The 18,053-nt window shown below is 43.6% G+C and overlaps 2 protein-coding genes across 2 annotated transcripts in view; both read right to left on the bottom strand.

Annotated features, from left to right (window-relative positions):
* Positions 1-5,145: 5,145 nt before the first annotated feature.
* Positions 5,146-10,191, bottom strand: opn8c (opsin 8, group member c; the record flags this gene model as incomplete). The annotated part of the gene is made up of 4 exons (XM_083688810.1): positions 5,146-5,640; positions 6,288-6,619; positions 8,582-8,875; positions 10,074-10,191. 4 exons carry the CDS (start codon positions 10,189-10,191, stop codon positions 5,146-5,148), a joined length of 1,239 nt encoding a protein of 412 aa, XP_083544936.1.
* Positions 10,192-10,873: 682 nt separating this feature from the next.
* Positions 10,874-18,053, bottom strand: part of ppp2r5a (protein phosphatase 2, regulatory subunit B', alpha isoform) — a 39,203-nt gene continuing 32,023 nt past the window's right edge. The window contains exons 5-13 of the mRNA XM_083688842.1: positions 16,377-16,507; positions 14,995-15,054; positions 14,279-14,387; positions 13,743-13,796; positions 13,400-13,450; positions 13,162-13,281; positions 12,932-13,059; positions 12,567-12,668; positions 10,874-12,256 (exon numbers count right to left, since the gene is read on the bottom strand). Coding sequence (XP_083544968.1) covers positions 12,022-12,256; positions 12,567-12,668; positions 12,932-13,059; positions 13,162-13,281; positions 13,400-13,450; positions 13,743-13,796; positions 14,279-14,387; positions 14,995-15,054; positions 16,377-16,507 — 990 coding nt within the window. The 3' untranslated portion in view covers positions 10,874-12,021. The remainder of the gene's footprint in view (positions 12,257-12,566; positions 12,669-12,931; positions 13,060-13,161; positions 13,282-13,399; positions 13,451-13,742; positions 13,797-14,278; positions 14,388-14,994; positions 15,055-16,376; positions 16,508-18,053) is intronic.

Below are 18,053 nucleotides of genomic sequence, written 5' to 3'. Positions count from 1 at the left end.
TGCTGCCATTCCATGTTCCATGCTTGTCCGTGTTCCTGGTGTGTTCTGTGTCCCTGTGTCTCTGTATCCCTGCCTGTCTATGTCCTTGTAGCTGGCTGTGCGTGCTGAGGAGCACAGAGGAGCAGAGCAGTGGTCTGAGTACCACCGAGGCTCTGCACCACACGATCAGAGAGCAGCGGCAGAATGAGGTGCCCAGCGCTCCTGACCGGCTTCTTCAGCTGGCGCTAATGAGGGTTTAGAACAATAGAGGCCTGGAGGGACAAAAGAGGAAAGGGGGTTCTGCTTGACCTGGGCCCGCTGGCCTCACAATCCCGCTCCGCTCTGAGCTCCGACAGCCCTCCCCTCCCTCCCTCCCTCCCTCCATCCTACCCCTGCCCCAACTCTGCTTGGACAGCTTCCTGTTATAATGAGATCGCCAGGCATCCCACCAAGTGCTCGTCCCCGTTTCCAGGCTAGCGGCCGTGACGACCAGGCTGGCAAACTATACCTCTGGTATAACGGGGCTCACCAAACTCTCTCCTCTCAGGCTCCCTGCAGGCCCAGTCATACACACTGGGACTGGATGTACTTTGAGGAGTGTGACTCAGAGAAAAGTGAGCATGATATACTCCATCCTGCAGTCTAACCCCATCCCCAAGCCTTGTATCATGTCCCACACTGTGTAGTGGTTAGAATGTTGTTGGAGTGTCTACAGTGCCCTCCATAAGTATTGGAAAGAGGAAGCATTTTGTCTTCTTTTAGCTCTATACTATATAACAGTTTGGTATTGAAATCAAACAATTACTGTGGGGTCAAAGTGATTCTCAGCTTTAATTCAGTGTTTTGTTCCTTTCAGATTGGTTTCACCATTTGGAAAGGAATATTTTTTAAAAATCATATAATGTCCAAATAAAGCGCTCATGTTTAGTATTTGGTCGACAATCCTTGCGTTAACTACCTGAAGTCTGCGACACTAGGTAAATTCTCTGGTGATGCTCTACCAGGCTTGTGGCAGAGCATTGAAGTTCCCTCTTCAGCAAATGATATGCATGTCTAATTGGATGTATGGCAAGGGGTTAGAAAAGTATTTTTCACACAGATGACGCTGATTTCACAGAAATTATTCTTTGGTTGTGAAATTTAATTATTCAGGCCTACAGTATTGGTACGTCAATTTCACAGATATCATTTTTAAAGGTCCAGTATGTAGGTTTGCATGCTGCTGCCCCCACTGGCCACAATGAAAAGTTGAAACGTGCATATGCTTTCTAATAGAGGCAAACATGCACATATCCTTGTGAACAAACCAAACAAATAGGCACGTAAAGGCCACTGTCGTACCACAACACCAGATTTTAGAAAAGGCTTTGTTTGGACTAATACGGCACTCTTCACTGAACGTTCATCATCGTGTGATCTTATACCTCGATGGCTACCAATTTATCATGGCCATTTAGCACTATTTTAAAGCTAACATTTTGATACGGAACCTTTAAGATTGGCTTTGAATTACATATTTACATGGATTATCCTCCCATAATGGTGCCATGACTCATGCTAATATACTCCTGATAAGATCCATCAGATTGCCCAGCAGCACGCAGCATATTAACACACACAACGAAGTATATTCGGATGCAGCATCATGCAGATGTATTCAGACGATGGACCGGGGTCTAACACCTAATCACCACAGAGGACCCCTTTAAACTCATATCCTTAATGCATGTATAAGAATGGACGTGCTGAAGATTTAAATCCACATAATAAGGACATGATATTCAACCAAGCTGATATCTACCTCCCCCAATTCATCACCAATCATATCGTAGCAAAGCAATCAAGGTTTCAGAGAAAAGTAACCCCATGTGAATTTGACACAGAATTCCATCAACACTGTCAGCAGGGAAGCAGGACTGAATCTTAACAAGCAGACACATGGGAGGCAGGAACTCTGGTGGCCCTCTGTTCACTTTTCTCAACAAAAGAAAATTTGCTTTTCAAGAAACAAAATAAATCAAATCATTGAAATTGAAATAAATCAAAACATTAACTTAGGGAGCAAAACTAACAGCATTCACAATTGTAATATGTGTGTCCTCTCCAGTGTGGCATCTCTGGCACAGAATTATCTTTTTCATTTTTAGCAGCCCTGCCATCTCCTAACATGGAGCACCTTTTCAGCCCTTGATTACGGAATCATCCTCAGCCGTGGCTCTGGGAAGGGAGGATTCTGGGGAATGTAGTGTGAGGGGGCAGGAATCCTGGCAGCCATTTTGGAGAGCCCCATGAAATGTCACACTTTACTTTTATTGGATTAATTTGCTACTGAAGACATGCATGAAAAAGTTAAATGAAGGTAGTGTACAATGCACTTATTACAGATTCAAGACATAAACCAGACTCAGAATTAAAACCATGGACTGTAAAAGTTATTGTGTATGGTATGTGTCAACAACAGACTCGGCCCTACTTTGGCCAATGAGCGAATGGCCACCGGTGCCAAACTATGATGTCAATGCATCCCCTAGGCTGCACAAAAGCACAGCATGTCTGCCTTGGGAGAGTGTCGGTGATAGGCTTCATTAGTTATGTAACTTAATGATGCAATTGGTACTCTTCCAAATTGTTACAATGCCCAACAACTGCATCCACTCATTGGCTCAGATAGAGGAACATACAGACCCTATTTAACCAGAAGATGAGTGATATATTATTTAGTCACAGTAGTCATTCAAAAGACTATGGGGTTGTAGGGTCTTAGTTGTTATCCAATCACGCGAGTGCCTCCATTGTTTATAAGCATCTCTTGTCCAGAACGTCCTGGGCTCTTGTGCGTCTAAACATTGTCTAAAGATCCATGAAGGCAGGACATACTGTACAGTTACTGGACGGATTGTTAATGACTATTAGATTCCACATGGATAATTGACCATATCAGGCATGTTCTTAACTAGCACATAACTAAATGAGAATGAAAGTCCCACACTGTTCTCTCATTGCTGTGACATTTATTCACCACCAAGATTTCATCTCATTAGCCTTCTTCAGGGTGTCAGGGTGTGAGGCACATGACAGGTACATGACAGGTACATGACAGGTACATGACAGGTACATGACAGGAGAACTAGCTACTCCAACATGAACACATGGAGGATGTTAGCAAAAACGCCTCAATTCTACCTCAACTACCTTTTCTAAGTGGAAACCCTCTCTACAGGCAGACATGAGAATGAACAAGAAGACATCTGTCAGGGATCTAACATAGTTAGAGTAGAAAACACTTAGGGACATCTTATGCTCTGAATGTCCCCTCTGTGAGGTCATGTACATTAGATACAGTGTTGTCAAGTCAAAGTTTATTGGACATATACACATATTACAGGTTACAGGTTGTAAATTTTACAATTAAATGCTCACTTTGCAAGTTATTTTCAACAGTGCAAATATCAGGACGTAATAATACAAATACAATACAAATATAATAATAACACAATAGGAAATAAGTGTAAATAAGGCAATAAGTGTAAGATAACTTGAGCAATACAATACAGTAATAAATAGCAGCAGTGACGGTAATGAGTGTAAGTGTGTGTGAGTGTGAGTGTAAGTGTGTGTGAGTGTATGTGCATGTGTGTGTGTGTGTGTGTGTGTGTGTGTGTGTGTGTGTGTGCGTGTGTGTGCGTGTGTGTGTGCGTGTGTGTGTGTGTGTGTGTGTGTGTGTGTGTGTGCGTGTGTGTGTGTGTGTGTGTGTCCCTTTCACATCAAACAGCATAATCTTGCCTAAATAAATCAAGAGCGCACATCAAAGGGGTTAATGAGCGTCAGGTAATACCTCAATCTCACCCCAAACTCTGTCCACACATGTCTCCAAGCCTACCTAAGAACACAGAAAGTGTCTGCCTAGCCTACTGTACAGGCTTACATGGAGAAAAAAAATCCTACAAAGAACAACACAGACTAGCTGTCAAAGAAGGGGCTGAAATTGATGGTGGGGAAAATGCTGCTTTGCTTTCAATTGAAGTCTATCAATGCAGCCTATTGTCAGTGGGTTACGTAACATTGCACATAGTAAAAGAATGGCCACATTTCAGCACAGCCTGACTGCAAATGCAGTAGAGGCACCAAGCAGTCCATAAGAAGAAGGTGCCATTCACAGGCAAGCATCTGCCATAATAAACTTCTCACTGGGCCCCTAACTTCCCCCAGCAGCATTTTGGCATTATGACGCCCTAGAATGTCAGCCTCTTGTTTTCTGCACGTTGTTGTATTCTGTAATCTGTATTCGTTGTCGTACCATGTCCTGTGTGTGAGCGGAGAGGGAGCGCTGCTTTGGCATCAAGTCTGAACATAGAGAGAGGGGCTCATCAGACAACGGGGTATTCTTATAGCGACCAAATGAAGTTGGTGCGTTTTTATCCATTGCTATAATATGCAACATTTTTATGCAAGATTTTTCTTTGAGAGTGCCTTGGATTTTAATAAAATAAAATAAATAAATTAAAAAAAAAAACATTATAAAAAACATTGTGCCTTTTCTCAGTACTGGGGCAATTCAGTTAATAGGAGAATGCGCTGAGAAACTGCTCTCTACAAACTCACTAAAGCCATCCTAACTGTTTCTTTTTCATTTAACACTGCCTTCAAAGAGTCCTCCTGTCAAACATCAATGGGTGTATGAAGATGAAGCCAAGACACTTACTGTAATACACAGCTATTGAGATATTGTCTGTAATGAAAGCTTAGCACAGGATCATAAATATCTCCATTAGTTTTTTGCTGTCTGTGTAACTTATATATAACGTATAGTATAACGTATACTGTATGAGGCAGACAGGAAAGGAAACTGTAAACAAAGGCACTTATTGTACACTGGTAAAAGTTGGCAAAGTTATGGCATGTCAGGTATCAACGTGAAAAAAAACAGTATATGATTTTCTTGTAATATTTACGCTATGTAAATATTTTCTTGTAATATAAACGCTTTTCATTATACAAGTATAATCTCAGGATATGTGAAGAGAACGGCTACTAATAAATTTTTGTTTTCATTTTGAGTGAGGTATCCTTGTATGGTAGCTACCTGCCACCTGATTCACTTTGAAAAGCATCTAACAACTGTGACAGAGAGATAACTCATCATCCCCTTCAATATGCTATCAGTGCCTATGTGGAGATAGGCAGGAACTCTTTTACTGGTTTATGTTCCACAGCAGAGGGAGTGACCCTCATTGTGGACACCCAACAGGGGTTAACCACCCTGCTGTGGAGGGAGTTGCTCCCTGTGTGCTTGCTGCTGCTCTTGACCTTGCTCTGGGCGTGGTCGAAGCTGCCCCTTTGGCTCCCGCGTATCTGCTCCTGGAGCTGGATCTGGATGGGGTGGGGGGCCTGGTGCTCTGCGGTGGGGCGGACCTCTACACGGTTCCCTATTATCCCAGGGCAGAGGGAGTGCAGTAGGCAGCGCAGCTCCTGCCTGAAGGCTTTGTTGAAGTAGAAGTAAATTAAGGGGTTGTAGATGTGGGAGCTCTTGGCGAAGAGTGCAGGGAACACAAAGCCCTCAGGCGCCATGTTCTTGTTGTCCTTCTGGAAGATGAAGAGGAAGGAGACCACCGTGTAGGGGGCCCAGGCGACGACAAAGCCCAGGCTGATGCAAAAAAACATCTAGGCAGAGAAAAAACAGGGGATCATCAAAAATCATGAACAATTTGGCTAATAACACCACGTTGGAGGAAAGACCACTAATATTTTTAACAAAGTGTTCTTTTCCATTCAAGCACTTCTTATGAATGAAATACCCTGAACGCCCTGGTTTTTAAAACACCCCTCTGGTTGGTGACCAGGTTTTTGGCCTTTTGATATAAGGTGCATAAGTGTCTATGAACCAATCAAGTCCAAAAAGGACATCCATGTATAAATGTATGCAAGAAGTATGACCATTATAGTGCTCAATGGCCTGACTAAAAGTGTGCAGTGAAACACTGACTATGTAACCGACCATAAAATCAACTCTTTCCCTTTCACATCAAACAGCTTAATCTGGCCTAAATACTGTAAATCAATTATGCTTATCCTGCGCATCAAAAGGTTCTGATGCATCACTATCCCTTAAGTAATGATTCTAGACTTAAAATGCGTGCATATGGAGCAACTACTGTAGACTTCATCCTTAGCATTCCAAATAGAGTTGGAATAAAATGGAAAACCAAATAGAGGGGATACATACACAAATGTATCCCCTTCATCTTAGGTACGTTATCCACAGACCAAAAGCCACAGACCCTAAAATGTAACCCAGAACTGTCCCTCACCATGGTGATGCGTTTCTCAGCGTGGCGCAGGTTGTTGTGGATGCCCTGTGCAGACAGGGAGTAGGAGAAGCGGTACACCTTGTAGAGGATCTGGCACTGGGACACCATGATGAGCAGGACGGGGACCAGGGTGAAGCAGGCAAAGGTGCAGATGACGTAGAAGGCGTCCTTGAAAGAGGTGTGGTAGCCCCTCCACGCAATGGTGCAAGATAGGCCATAGGGCTCAGGAACGTACTCACCCCAGCCAAACAGAGGGAAGCAGGACCACACCGTTGCAATGACCCACGTAGAACAGCACACCAGCCAGATGTTATTACCCTCAAGCCACACTTCTGTAAGGAAAGAAACATCTATTATTTTTTATTCTTACAGACATATCTACAAGTTGTATTGTTTTTCTTTGTCCCTGTCCAAAATACAGAGGAGTTTGCAGTTGGACATCACCAATCTTGACTGAATGCATATAACTGAACTTGTCCCTGGGCAAAGGAAACAATTTGTGGGAAACAACTGCTACAGTACTGTAGATTCAGTAACTTATTTGCTTATGACAGAAAAGTCGATATTAGGCTACGTCAGATGTAAAATTGTGTTATAGATACTGTAGTCTCGCGTAGCCATACCTCCAAATCATGTTGTTCTTACGCCTCCTTTAGAGGTGTAGAGAATTTTAGAATAGCTACTCTGGCTTGGATTGAACTGGATGGAGCGAAGGGAGAATGTGCTCGCAATTTCATTGTATGTTACATTCCAAGAACCCTCCCCCCACAAGCCCGTTGCTGTTATGTGCGTCATTTTTTCCTACTGGGTAGGACTAGGACTATAGTTGTTGCCTATGCTAGCTTGCAAAATTGAAGACAATGAAAGTACTGTACACCTGAAGGAAAAACTGAATTCCCAAGCAAGGGATGATTGGTTTGACGTGTTGCGAGGCCTCATTTCAAATGGGTTTCCACCTCTTTGTAGCGACTTTCTGCAACGCCCACAGTGTTCTGTCAGGACTCATTTACTACTCTGTACTTCTCTATCCCAATCCCCACCTTTGATCACCTTTCTCAGAGATGAATATCCGCACAGATTAAAGCGTGCATAGCAACCTTTGAGAATAGGTTCACTAAAGCTATGATGAAAGGCATCATCAAGGCTATTCTTGCATAGTCACCTTGCCCTGACTCTTTCGTATGTGAGAAGCTGAACAGCATCCGCTGCAAAAAGCTTCAAACACCATAGCACCTACCCCTGCTGAAAGCTTCTTGCCTCAAGCACCAACTGACGAACGGTGCTGCATGTGTCCATTAATTTGAGTGTGCGATGCGTGGCAGTGACACACTGGTTGACGCACTAATTGCAATCAAAGGCATTTGAGTGTGAATGACAGGAATCTAAACATGATTCTATTCATATCCATTAGGAGCTTGTGAAATCAGGTCATCCTCCTATTTCTTTGATGTCATGGTCGATGCTGCAGTTGATCCCTTGGAGACCTGACAAGTCAGACCCCAACCGACATCAGAAACAAGCAGGATGATGAACATACAGCACGTATCGTACAGAGAACCCACAGTTTGATCTTTCTTTCATGACTTCATGGTTTAGCATGTAACTGTCATATGAGCCATCGGCCTGGAGCATGGGGAGATTATTTAGCCTGGGGAAATACTCCTATATGATAGTGTCTCTGAAAAATATATAAATTGGTGCTTTAGGTTAAAGATTTATGGTTGTGTTGTAAATGTAACGCTTTCTGCAGACTAGTAGTTATTTACAACGTAAAGAGCAGGGGTGGCTGGTGGAGGTAGAAATCATCCTCATTTCATTCAATGCATTACAATGAGTTCTTTCTCCAATTTCTACCTCCACCAGCCTCCATTTGTACAGAGTAAATACATAGTATTTATATAGAGTAAATACAAGTAAAGAGTGTATTTGTTTATATGCACTGTGCCTGAGCTCCTGTGAGTGATTTGTGCAATGGATTCTTATTGTTTTTTTTTATCTTAAACATCTCTAGTCTAGGGGGACAGGAAAATGTGTCAGGTACAGTATGTGGTAAAGGATCTTGTGTTTCTATGACAAGCCCCCAACTCCTCCAACTGCCCCCTCGTGCAATTTATTCCTCCACTCTCTCTTTATCTCTACACCCACCTATCCACTTCATCACCTCCCAATGACATCCCTAGCCCTCCAGTTCTAGACCCCTACTCCATTAACATCACCCTTCACACAGAACCGCACATCAAACATCCTAATCAGCACAACACACCTGGCCCCCACCAGCTACCAACCCCCCTCACCATAGATCAGGCTGTAGCAGGTCTTCAGGTAGCGGATGACACTGATGGCAGCGATGGTGAACATGCCACACAGGCCGAAGATGAAGCAGCCCAAGCCATAGTAGATGCAGGTGACCTTGTGGCCCAGCCAGGCGTGGTTAAAAGAGGACATGATGGACAGGGGGTAGAAGAAAATGCAGCACAGGAAATCCACCATGGCCAGATTGACACAGAGCAGCTCGGAGCCCGCTATCCTCTTCCTCCTCCGGTAGGAGATCACTAGCACCAGGCCATTACCCAGAACAGACAGCAGCACTGCACAGTGGGAGAAAGAAGAGAGTATCAAAGGGATGCAAGAAAATAGCAAGATCCTCTGTCTTTTCCTCCCTGTAGAGACAACCATTCCGGAAATAATTGTCTTGGTAGTTCTTTGATCCACATTTCCTTTGATCCACATTTTCTCTCAGCAATAATTCATATCTCTGCAAATACAATGTCCTTTGTGTGAGGGGATTACATATCATAATCAAACATTACATAATACCTGACCTGTGTGAGAAAAACATAAGGTGACCTGATGTTAATGGGTGTTTGCTTGTACTCACAGCTGCCCCCTGCAGTGTCAAGTCAATATGCAAACACACATTAGCTTTTACAAAATACCTCTACGGGGGAGAGAAAAACCCCCACCAAGGAGCTCCTTGAGCCAGAGCTCAACAGTGATGGGCTTCCTGAAATAGAACCACGCTGTGCAGTCAGGCGAATTAATTCCTCATTTCCTCAAAATAATAACCTTGTCTGACTCTTTGTGACACTCTCAGAGGCAGGTGAGGTCGTACAGACTCATGAACTGGAATAGCATCACTAAAACTGATTCCAAATGAAGATGACTGTGCCCTCAAAGAAGAGACAAGTTATGTATTTTCTGTTTGAAGACTCCTTAGGCAACCAAAATAGAGGGAGCACAAATATTAAATACTTACTGTTATTTTCTATAAATAAACTAATGTTTACATCAGTCTGTTAACTAGCTAACTAGCCCCATAAATAGTCCCACCCCCCAAAAAACTATAATTTCAGAAATAAATGGCTATATAAACTGCTCTGGGAAGACGCATGAAACTGAATGCATCGATACTGTGTTGACTTTACCAAGGAGCACAATAAACTTCAGGTCAGGGATGCTGCAACTTGAAATGCACCTTTCGCCATATGAATGAGACTGCGATCTTTAAAAAACCGAACCATGTGAATAAACCAAAAAAAAAGCTTTGATTATTGTTTATAAAATGTGCATTTTATTTCATGTGTATGTTGCACGAGCTATTCCTAGAAGTTAGAACCTAAATTCTAGCCCATCTGACGAATAGCAATTGCAGCCTAGGCTGTTTCTCGATATATCAATATGCTGTTAATTATGACACTCGCTTAAGTCTATTAGCCTACTGCTATAGCCAATCATTTAATGGTAGATTTTGGTAGAAAACTAAGTGACAATACCAAAGTCACTCACCGACCGACAAGATAGTGAACCCGACACATATATCAGCACCAGGCGCGAGTTTGGAGGTGTAGATGGAGAAGGTCCGGTTCCCATCCAAGTCTCCCTCTGCCGAAGAGTTCACGGGCATGTTGGATAAAACATAGGAAAACATCAAGGAGAAAAAAGTTGGGTGCAGTAGCCTACATCACCTGTTAGGACTGTAAGGTGAACAGTTCTGACACACCGCCTTAATAGCTTCCAGTAGTAAACGCGTCATCGAATCAGAGTTAGGGTCTCATGAATTAGCAGACTACTTGACAGCCCTAAAATCATCAGGTGAATTACGCATGATTTTGCTCCACCACTGAGAGTTCGAGGCAGGCTACTGCACATGCGTGCATTTCGCAATAGTGTGCTGTCAGTATTTCTTTGCACATTATCTATATTACCACATTGTCGAATGAAAACATTAGAACTAAACTAGGCATTAAAAAAAAACATTGGTGGTGTCATACCAAATTAGGTTCGGCTGCCAAAATCGCGTCCCATAGCATCTGATTAAGCCCTACTTACTTTAGCCAGGGACTCAAAAATAGTCAATAATTAAGTAATCAGAAGTTAAGCGCTGTATGAGAAATATATATTTTTTTACTCTATTTAAATCAAACTCTGTCCAGGAAACCGCCATTTATGTTTAGGTGTGGATAGGGTTCCATATCAACAAGCATGCAGTGGCCCGTTCAAAAATAGATTTCAGCCTCTTGTGCCATCTGGTGAATGACACAATGTACTGTGACTACATACAAAAGAAAAGAGAACAATGACCAGAGTTGAGTAGAAACATAAGGTAGACTTTATTTGATGGTGTTCAAAACCTATATAAGGTCTGTCATTACAAAACAGGTTCCCCACACAGTTGTATGTCACAGAGATTGGAATGGTACACTCTGACAGAAAGGCATCAGAAAGACTGGACCTACAATAGAGAACAAACACTCACATTTAAGCAGACTCCCCAACCCCCATACACACACTGCATCCAGCCATGTTTTATATGCAAAGCCAGACGGTCTGTCACCATCTGGTTTCAAAATCAACATCTTTACCTTAACAATACTCTGGAAAAAAAATATATGGCTCATTTCATTTTTTTCTACATCTGTTTTCATTAATCAATTCTCTATTTAGACTGGAAAAATATGTTATACGTACTTAAATCTGTGCCCATTTCATCGTTCGTTTCGCTAAACTCTAAGCTTATTTCAATACTCACTGTAAATAGTTTTATGGCTGCAGGTCTTGGATGTGTTATAACAGCTATAACATTAAGCTTCATGTATTCAGATAAAAATATCAAACACCCGAAACACAAGACCTCATGATAGTGACATTCACTCAGGTCTCCTATAGAGACTATGAGTCCACCCCTGCCTCCATAGTCCCCCCTGACCCCCACTACCCCGCCCCAAAAGCTTGCCCACCCACCCCTAAAGTTTGCACCCTTGTTGTTGGCAGCAGTGAGGAAAGCACATATAAAATAGACAAAATCTTAAAATAGCCATTTAGCTTCTCTAAGTGCAGCACAATCAGAAACGTTATTTTCAAGTCATTATTTTCTCCCCCCTCCAATTTCTTTCATACAATGAATATCACCAAAAAAAAAAAAAAAAATCATTTCTCAGTTAAGAAACTAAATGTGAAAGGATAAATCTTTGATCAGACAAAAAAGTTTACCAATATACTGTGGCCACACTGTAACATCCAAAAATAGTTTTAAGTTGAAATATACGTTTTCTGCCAAAGGAGAGCTGCTGGCATTTGAAGTAGTTTTATATAGATTGAACATACTGATGAGGTTTATCTTTTTTTTTTTCAGTTTTATCTATTTTCTCAGACCCCTCCCCATCACCCTCCAGCCCCTCCCTGACAGTTCTCAGACGGTCTCAAACCGTTACGGAGTAGAAAACAGAGTCCTGTGTCATTTGGCACATGTGGCGCTCTCTGCGGTAGCCATGGTGACGTCAGGGTCCGCAGCAGTGGCGACAGTGGTGCTCTTGTCCTGGTTGTCGTGGTGATTGTTGTTGTTACTGTTGTTGTTGTTCTGGGCGTTCTGGAGCCTGTGGCTGTTGTTCTGTACCAGAGCGCTCTCACTGAGCTTCAGCTCATCCAGCTTCTTCCACAGCTCCTCCCTCTCCTGCTCCTTCTTCTTTTCCCTGCGGAGACAGATCGCACACACGCACGCGCACACACACACACGTAAGGAAGGATACACACACAGGACAACAGGAATGCACGCGTGCACACATATTGTTCACAAGTGGCTGTTTGAGCAGGGGTACAGTACTACTTACTGACTGTCAATGATATTGGGCTTCAGGTCATTTTTCTGTAAAAATCTGTTATTTTAGAATACTGTAATATAAAGTTTAAAATGTTAGACACAGGTAACAAGCAGACAGCTTTGCTTCCCATGTAACACAGGTTAGAGAACCATATAGCGTCACTGTTGAGGAGCCAACTCACCTCTGCCTGTCTGATTTGTATGAAGCTGTCAGCTCATCAAATAGCGTGCTGTTCATCTCCATCAGGGTCTTCAGAACATTGTAGACCAGCGCTACAATCGTCCTGGAACAATAGGAGCAACACTGGCATTAGAAACACACAAAGACTAGATAATATTAACAGTTCTTCCAGGGTGCAAGGCACAGACTTTTATTCAAATCTTATTTTGTACCAAGTTGATAAAGTGACATGGCCCCTTGTTATCGTATCATGCAATTAGTAAGGTCACTACTGACTACATCTTCACCTCCATGCCTGAAATCTATGGTAAGTATGACTGCTTTACCCAGAGGACAATGGGTGCAGGTTGAGAGTGAAATACGTACGGGTTCCAGTGTTCTTTGGAGATTCTGTACAGACTACCGAACATGATAGGCAGAACCTTGTCAATGTTCTCTTCAATCAGGCTGAGAATGTACTCGTTGTTCCAGAAGTACAGCGCTCGCTCTGCTACCTGCAAGGACAGACACAGGAAATGAGTTGGGCTGCAGTCTAACAAAGGATGTGGGCTAAATAGTCATTTGAAAAATGAGGGATCTGTGCCGTGTGTGTGTACCTGAAAGTGTGGGTTGGCCACACACTTGGAGATCTGCTTGAACAGGGGTTCCTGGATCTTCTTGAACTGTGTGGGCTCAATAACATCCAGAATCTCCTCAATTTCACCCAGGTACATCACCTTGGCAGATGGAAACACAAGACACAACCAGGCACATTTTAGGATTCAGATATTTGAGACAGTCAGCAGCAGCAGCAGCAGAAAAACTGGTCTTAGGGGGCATCACAAAGAGACATACCTCCTTCTGGCTACAGGTTTTGGGCCAAAACTTCAACAGCCCTCGAATAACCTTGGGATGCAACAGAGAGCCATTTAGTAAAAAATGTAACAGTATAAACAGCTCATATGCAGACCCTTTTTATGAAATACTAGTATTGCAGTATTACATATGATACAACTGTATTTACATGCTTGTCTGCAATATGAGCCATTTATGGTTTTCAATGACTTCAGGTCTGTGTTTGAGAAAGCTAGTGGCGTTTCCTCCTCTGTAGAAGTATATTAGACATCTGTATAACATGACAACATTACTACAGCCAGCTTATGTCCTCATAGAATGTGAAGAATGTATGTTAGTTTACCGGCTCAGTGAGGGTGGGGTCCTTCTCCAAGAACTGGACAACACAGTAGGCCAGCTGCAGGACACACAACAGACAAGTGAGCTAATATGTGTCACGATCAAAAAACAAGTCTACAGCATGTGCTATAAATGTGCTATAAAATACTAATCTGAGATGTCAAGTTCATACTATAGCCACTAGATGGTAGTGTCATCCAAGGCTTCCTTCAAGAACCTGGTCATTTCTGCTCAAAAGTGCTGATGAGTTTGTTTTCTCAGGGCTCAACACCTGCTTTCCATAACAACAGACTTGCCTATGTGAAGCTACAGTACTATATTCTTACATTGTACTGAATGAGACTTGTGTCTTTCCAAGAGCTACAGTCTAATCTTTCAAGATTCAAGTGCGAAAATGTAGCATGATGGTCAAAAGAGATTTTGTTTAAGCATCTTCTTAAACAAATGACCTCAGTCTTATATGAGACTAACATCACGCTCTTCAGAGAGAAGACGAATTATATAGTAACTGGAGGTCCTACAAGGTGTTTTTTACAGTACCTGTGCATGGAACAGGGCCAGTCCTTTAGCTGTGTGCATGGGGATGAGCACCTTCATCAGGAATTGCTTGTGTTCCGCCTTCAACGGCAGCGCAAACCCATTGATAATGCTGCAGAAAGAGACAAATAAACACTCCTGAGCCAACGGTAAGAAGGTAGACCACACAGAAGACTACACTTCAGCCTTCCCCAGATCCTCCATACACAGCTGCGGCATGAAACAGAGGTCTGGGGTGAACCACACCAAACACCTGAGTATATACTGCACAGACGTGTCGTTCCCCCCCCCCCCCCACACACACACACACTGTCCAGAACAGCAGTGGAAATAAAGAGCAGGGTAGGACGTCTGAGAGGCAGCGATGAGTATTCATCACTTTAACCGGAGAGAAAGCATGAGGCTTTCAGAAAAAGGGGGACGGACAGGAAGGCGACCGTTGGAGAGAGTTCCGAGGTCAGCGGTGTGATTGGGCTTCCCCTGATCCTGCGCTACAGCAGCCTGTAGAGACGCTGATGGGAAGCCGTAGTGCAGTGACTGGAGGTACGGCTGTAGCTCAGATACTCTGAACGCTGCTCTTGCTCGCCGTGACACAGCATTTCTGTGCGACATGCAGTTAAGAGCCAAAGGGCCTCGATAACGTGGCGTCTTTCTGTTCGACTGAACATCGTCATGTCGCTGCAAGCTTGAATTCATGATGACAGACTGTCACCACTCACCTTCCCAGGATCTCGAGGAGCTCAGCCACTCCATTGAAGTGATCAGTCTCGTAGATGAACCTGCAGGACGCAGACGACACAAACAAAAAACAAAACACACACACAATCACTCAACACATATGGATACACTCAAAAAAAGCAGAGCGTGAGGCCCTGAACACAATGGAGCATGAAGTGCATTAGGACGGCAGAAATAACCCTCCTCTGTGACACGGGACGCTCATTGAGTTGAATAATAAATGTGTACAACCTGAGAAATGTGGTAAGCCACTGTAGTGCTCCTAACTCCCCACCGCTTCCGGACTGCAGAGCGAACAGTTCAAACAGCACTCGCACCCAAACAAAGCTTTTTTTGTGGTGACCTATTTTGGACTAACTGGGTACCGATGGCGCTGCCCAGCCAGACGACTGTGGCACGGTTCTGTAGGAACAGTTGGACACTCAGACGCTATTTTTAACCCCAGCAGCAGATGGTGAAAGTCGGCACATCCATTGTCGTCAACTCTACGTTGCCCGTCGGTGATGATGTTGAGTGCCCCCCCAGCCTCAATCGCCAGAGCCCACCGTTTTTTTCCCAGCAACCGCGATACAGTAACCCACACTTCCTGGGTACTGTGCTGCTGTGCTCATTGTTGTACTGTGCTCATACAAGTCCTGTGCCAGTAGGACTGAGATAGTGTAGGGTTCTGTCGTGTAGTGGTAGTGGCCATGATGAGAGATGCATTGACTACGCAAAGCACGGCAATCTCAAGGACACAAACAATCACAAGGACATATTGATAGATGAACATTGAACAATGGTGGTGGATGAGGTAAATTACTTACTGACAAAGTGCTTATGATCTAGTGTAGAGGATTACATAACTGCATACAATGCATACAATGTGCTTAGAGATATTGTGCAATCCATTGTGATTATTATCTGTGTGTGTGTGTGTGTGCGTGCGCTCTACAACGTCTGCACCGGAGACTATGAGAATTGCCCCTGTGTGACTCTTGACCCCCTGACCTTAAGACATTTCAACTGCACTGACGTCAGATGTACAGAGGGGCCAGCTGTGTGCCTGATCATGTCTATCTACCAGTTAGCGGCAAGCTGCTGCCTGGAGACGCCTGCCTAGGAAACGCTCACAGGCTAGCACAGTTCCTCTTTTAGCTTTACACTGACAGGAAAAAGAGGGGATGCAGACAGGTGTGGAATCTCCGGGGCACAAGGGTGATCGGGGTGGGTGGGTGGGGGGTTAGTTTAGGGCTGGCATTGTAAAAGAAGCAAATGAGAAAAACACATGTGATTTCGTATGACTGAACTACCAACGGGTTCAAAGGCAGTGTGTATTTGGAGGAGACCCCGCTGTTTGTTCCCAAATGTGTGCTTCACTCACCGTAAGAAAATGTTGTTGATCTGCTTCCTGATGAAAGCCCGCAACCCCAGGAACTTCCCGTAGATCCGATGCAGGACCGTCTTCAGGAAGTCCCTCTCTCTCGGGTCCTCGCTGTCAAAGAGCTCCAGGAGCTGCAAGGACAAAGAAGGAAAAACAGTCACATGACCATTTCAACAGAATTAAACAAACCAATACTTTTGTTTCTGAATAAGCCTCGTCTAACCTCAAAGTTATCTGGGCAAACAGTGGACATAATCAAATCATATCTTATTCCAGCTACCGGCATCTTATATAACATACACATGTAACCCTGAAGGCTCTGTATTGTATATAGATATAAACCCCTAGCATAAAAAAATAATTTAAAAAATCTATTTTCAGCAGTGTATGATGAGTCATTAGTTCTGTACTTGTTTGAAGCAGTGGAACGTTTTAGGAACACGCCACTGAGCTCACATCTTGGGCAGTTCTAAAATGTGGACCTCATCTTCCTCTGGGTTGCCAGCACCACAATGACAGGGTTGCCATTCCAGCTGGCCCCTATAGTCCCACCCTCCTTCTCCAGCCCTATACCACCCGAGCCATCCCTGCAACTGCAGACACACAGATGCTATGTTCCAATACCCTCAACTGACTCCTTTCCGACATACTATAATGGCCTATTTGAAGATTCTACTGCCTCCCCTTTACTCTGACACAGGATGCATTTTGCCCAATTCCACCTGCTGACGTGTGACAGGGAACCAAAGTGTTCCTTGTTGTTATGCCAGTGGGAATATGCTTTAAACCTGCGTCCTCACTGATCTGACAGGACTGCTGGCTGGCATAGAAGCATGCTTCTGCTTTACTTCTGCCATGCTGCTTTCATCCTTTGGGGCCTTTCAAATCAGTGAGAAAAAGGAAACTAGGACCTAGGAAAGGAGGCCACTTGACAGTATTGGGACGTATCAGTTAGCCATGCAGGGGGGCTGGGGGCCTGGAGCCTGGGTCAATACTCAATCACCATAGTGATCAAGAACCAACCAGTGGGGTTTGAGCCAATGCCAATGCATTGTGTCCTGAAATTGACCTGTCTGTTGTATTACAGAGCAGACATTGACACACAATCATTCAGGACTCATCTGAGACAAAATGCCCAGGAGGATATGTTATTATCAACAATCAGTCGATCAATATAATTTCACCATATGAAAACATCTTGAGAGTAGAGGACTGTTACAGCATAGGTGCTAAAATACTAAGTAAACACAGTCTAACAAGTAGGTGCCATCTTCCCTGTCAATGAGAGCCAACATAAATCAGAACTAGGCTACTCTGCACATATATCTAAAAGGCTGTCTTCCATGTCCTCTGTTGTTTATAATGTACAAACTACGAGTGGTACAGATGTTGCTCTTGGTTGCCTTTTAAACATGTGTTTGATAACAGTACGGCTGCTTTGAAATGAGTTAATGAATGCAAATAACATCTGCCCTCTCACACACACACACACACACACACACACTTTGTTAAATGGCCTACGCCAAATGTGTTCTGCGATAACATACCAAAGGACTGATCAAGATTGATGATGGAGGGTACATGGAGGGATTTGAGGGAGGGTCATGCGTTTTCAATTTCAGTCGGGGAGAGGGTTATGTGTTTTTTTTTAAACAGTCATGGGGAAGGTCATGCCAT

The sequence above is a fragment of the Argentina silus genome (assembly GCF_951799395.1).
Source record: "Argentina silus genome assembly, chromosome: 17".
Classification (NCBI taxonomy): Eukaryota; Metazoa; Chordata; class Actinopteri; order Argentiniformes; family Argentinidae; genus Argentina; species Argentina silus.
Note: the sequence above shows the minus strand (reverse complement) of the source record. Positions and strands in the feature narration are given on the sequence as shown.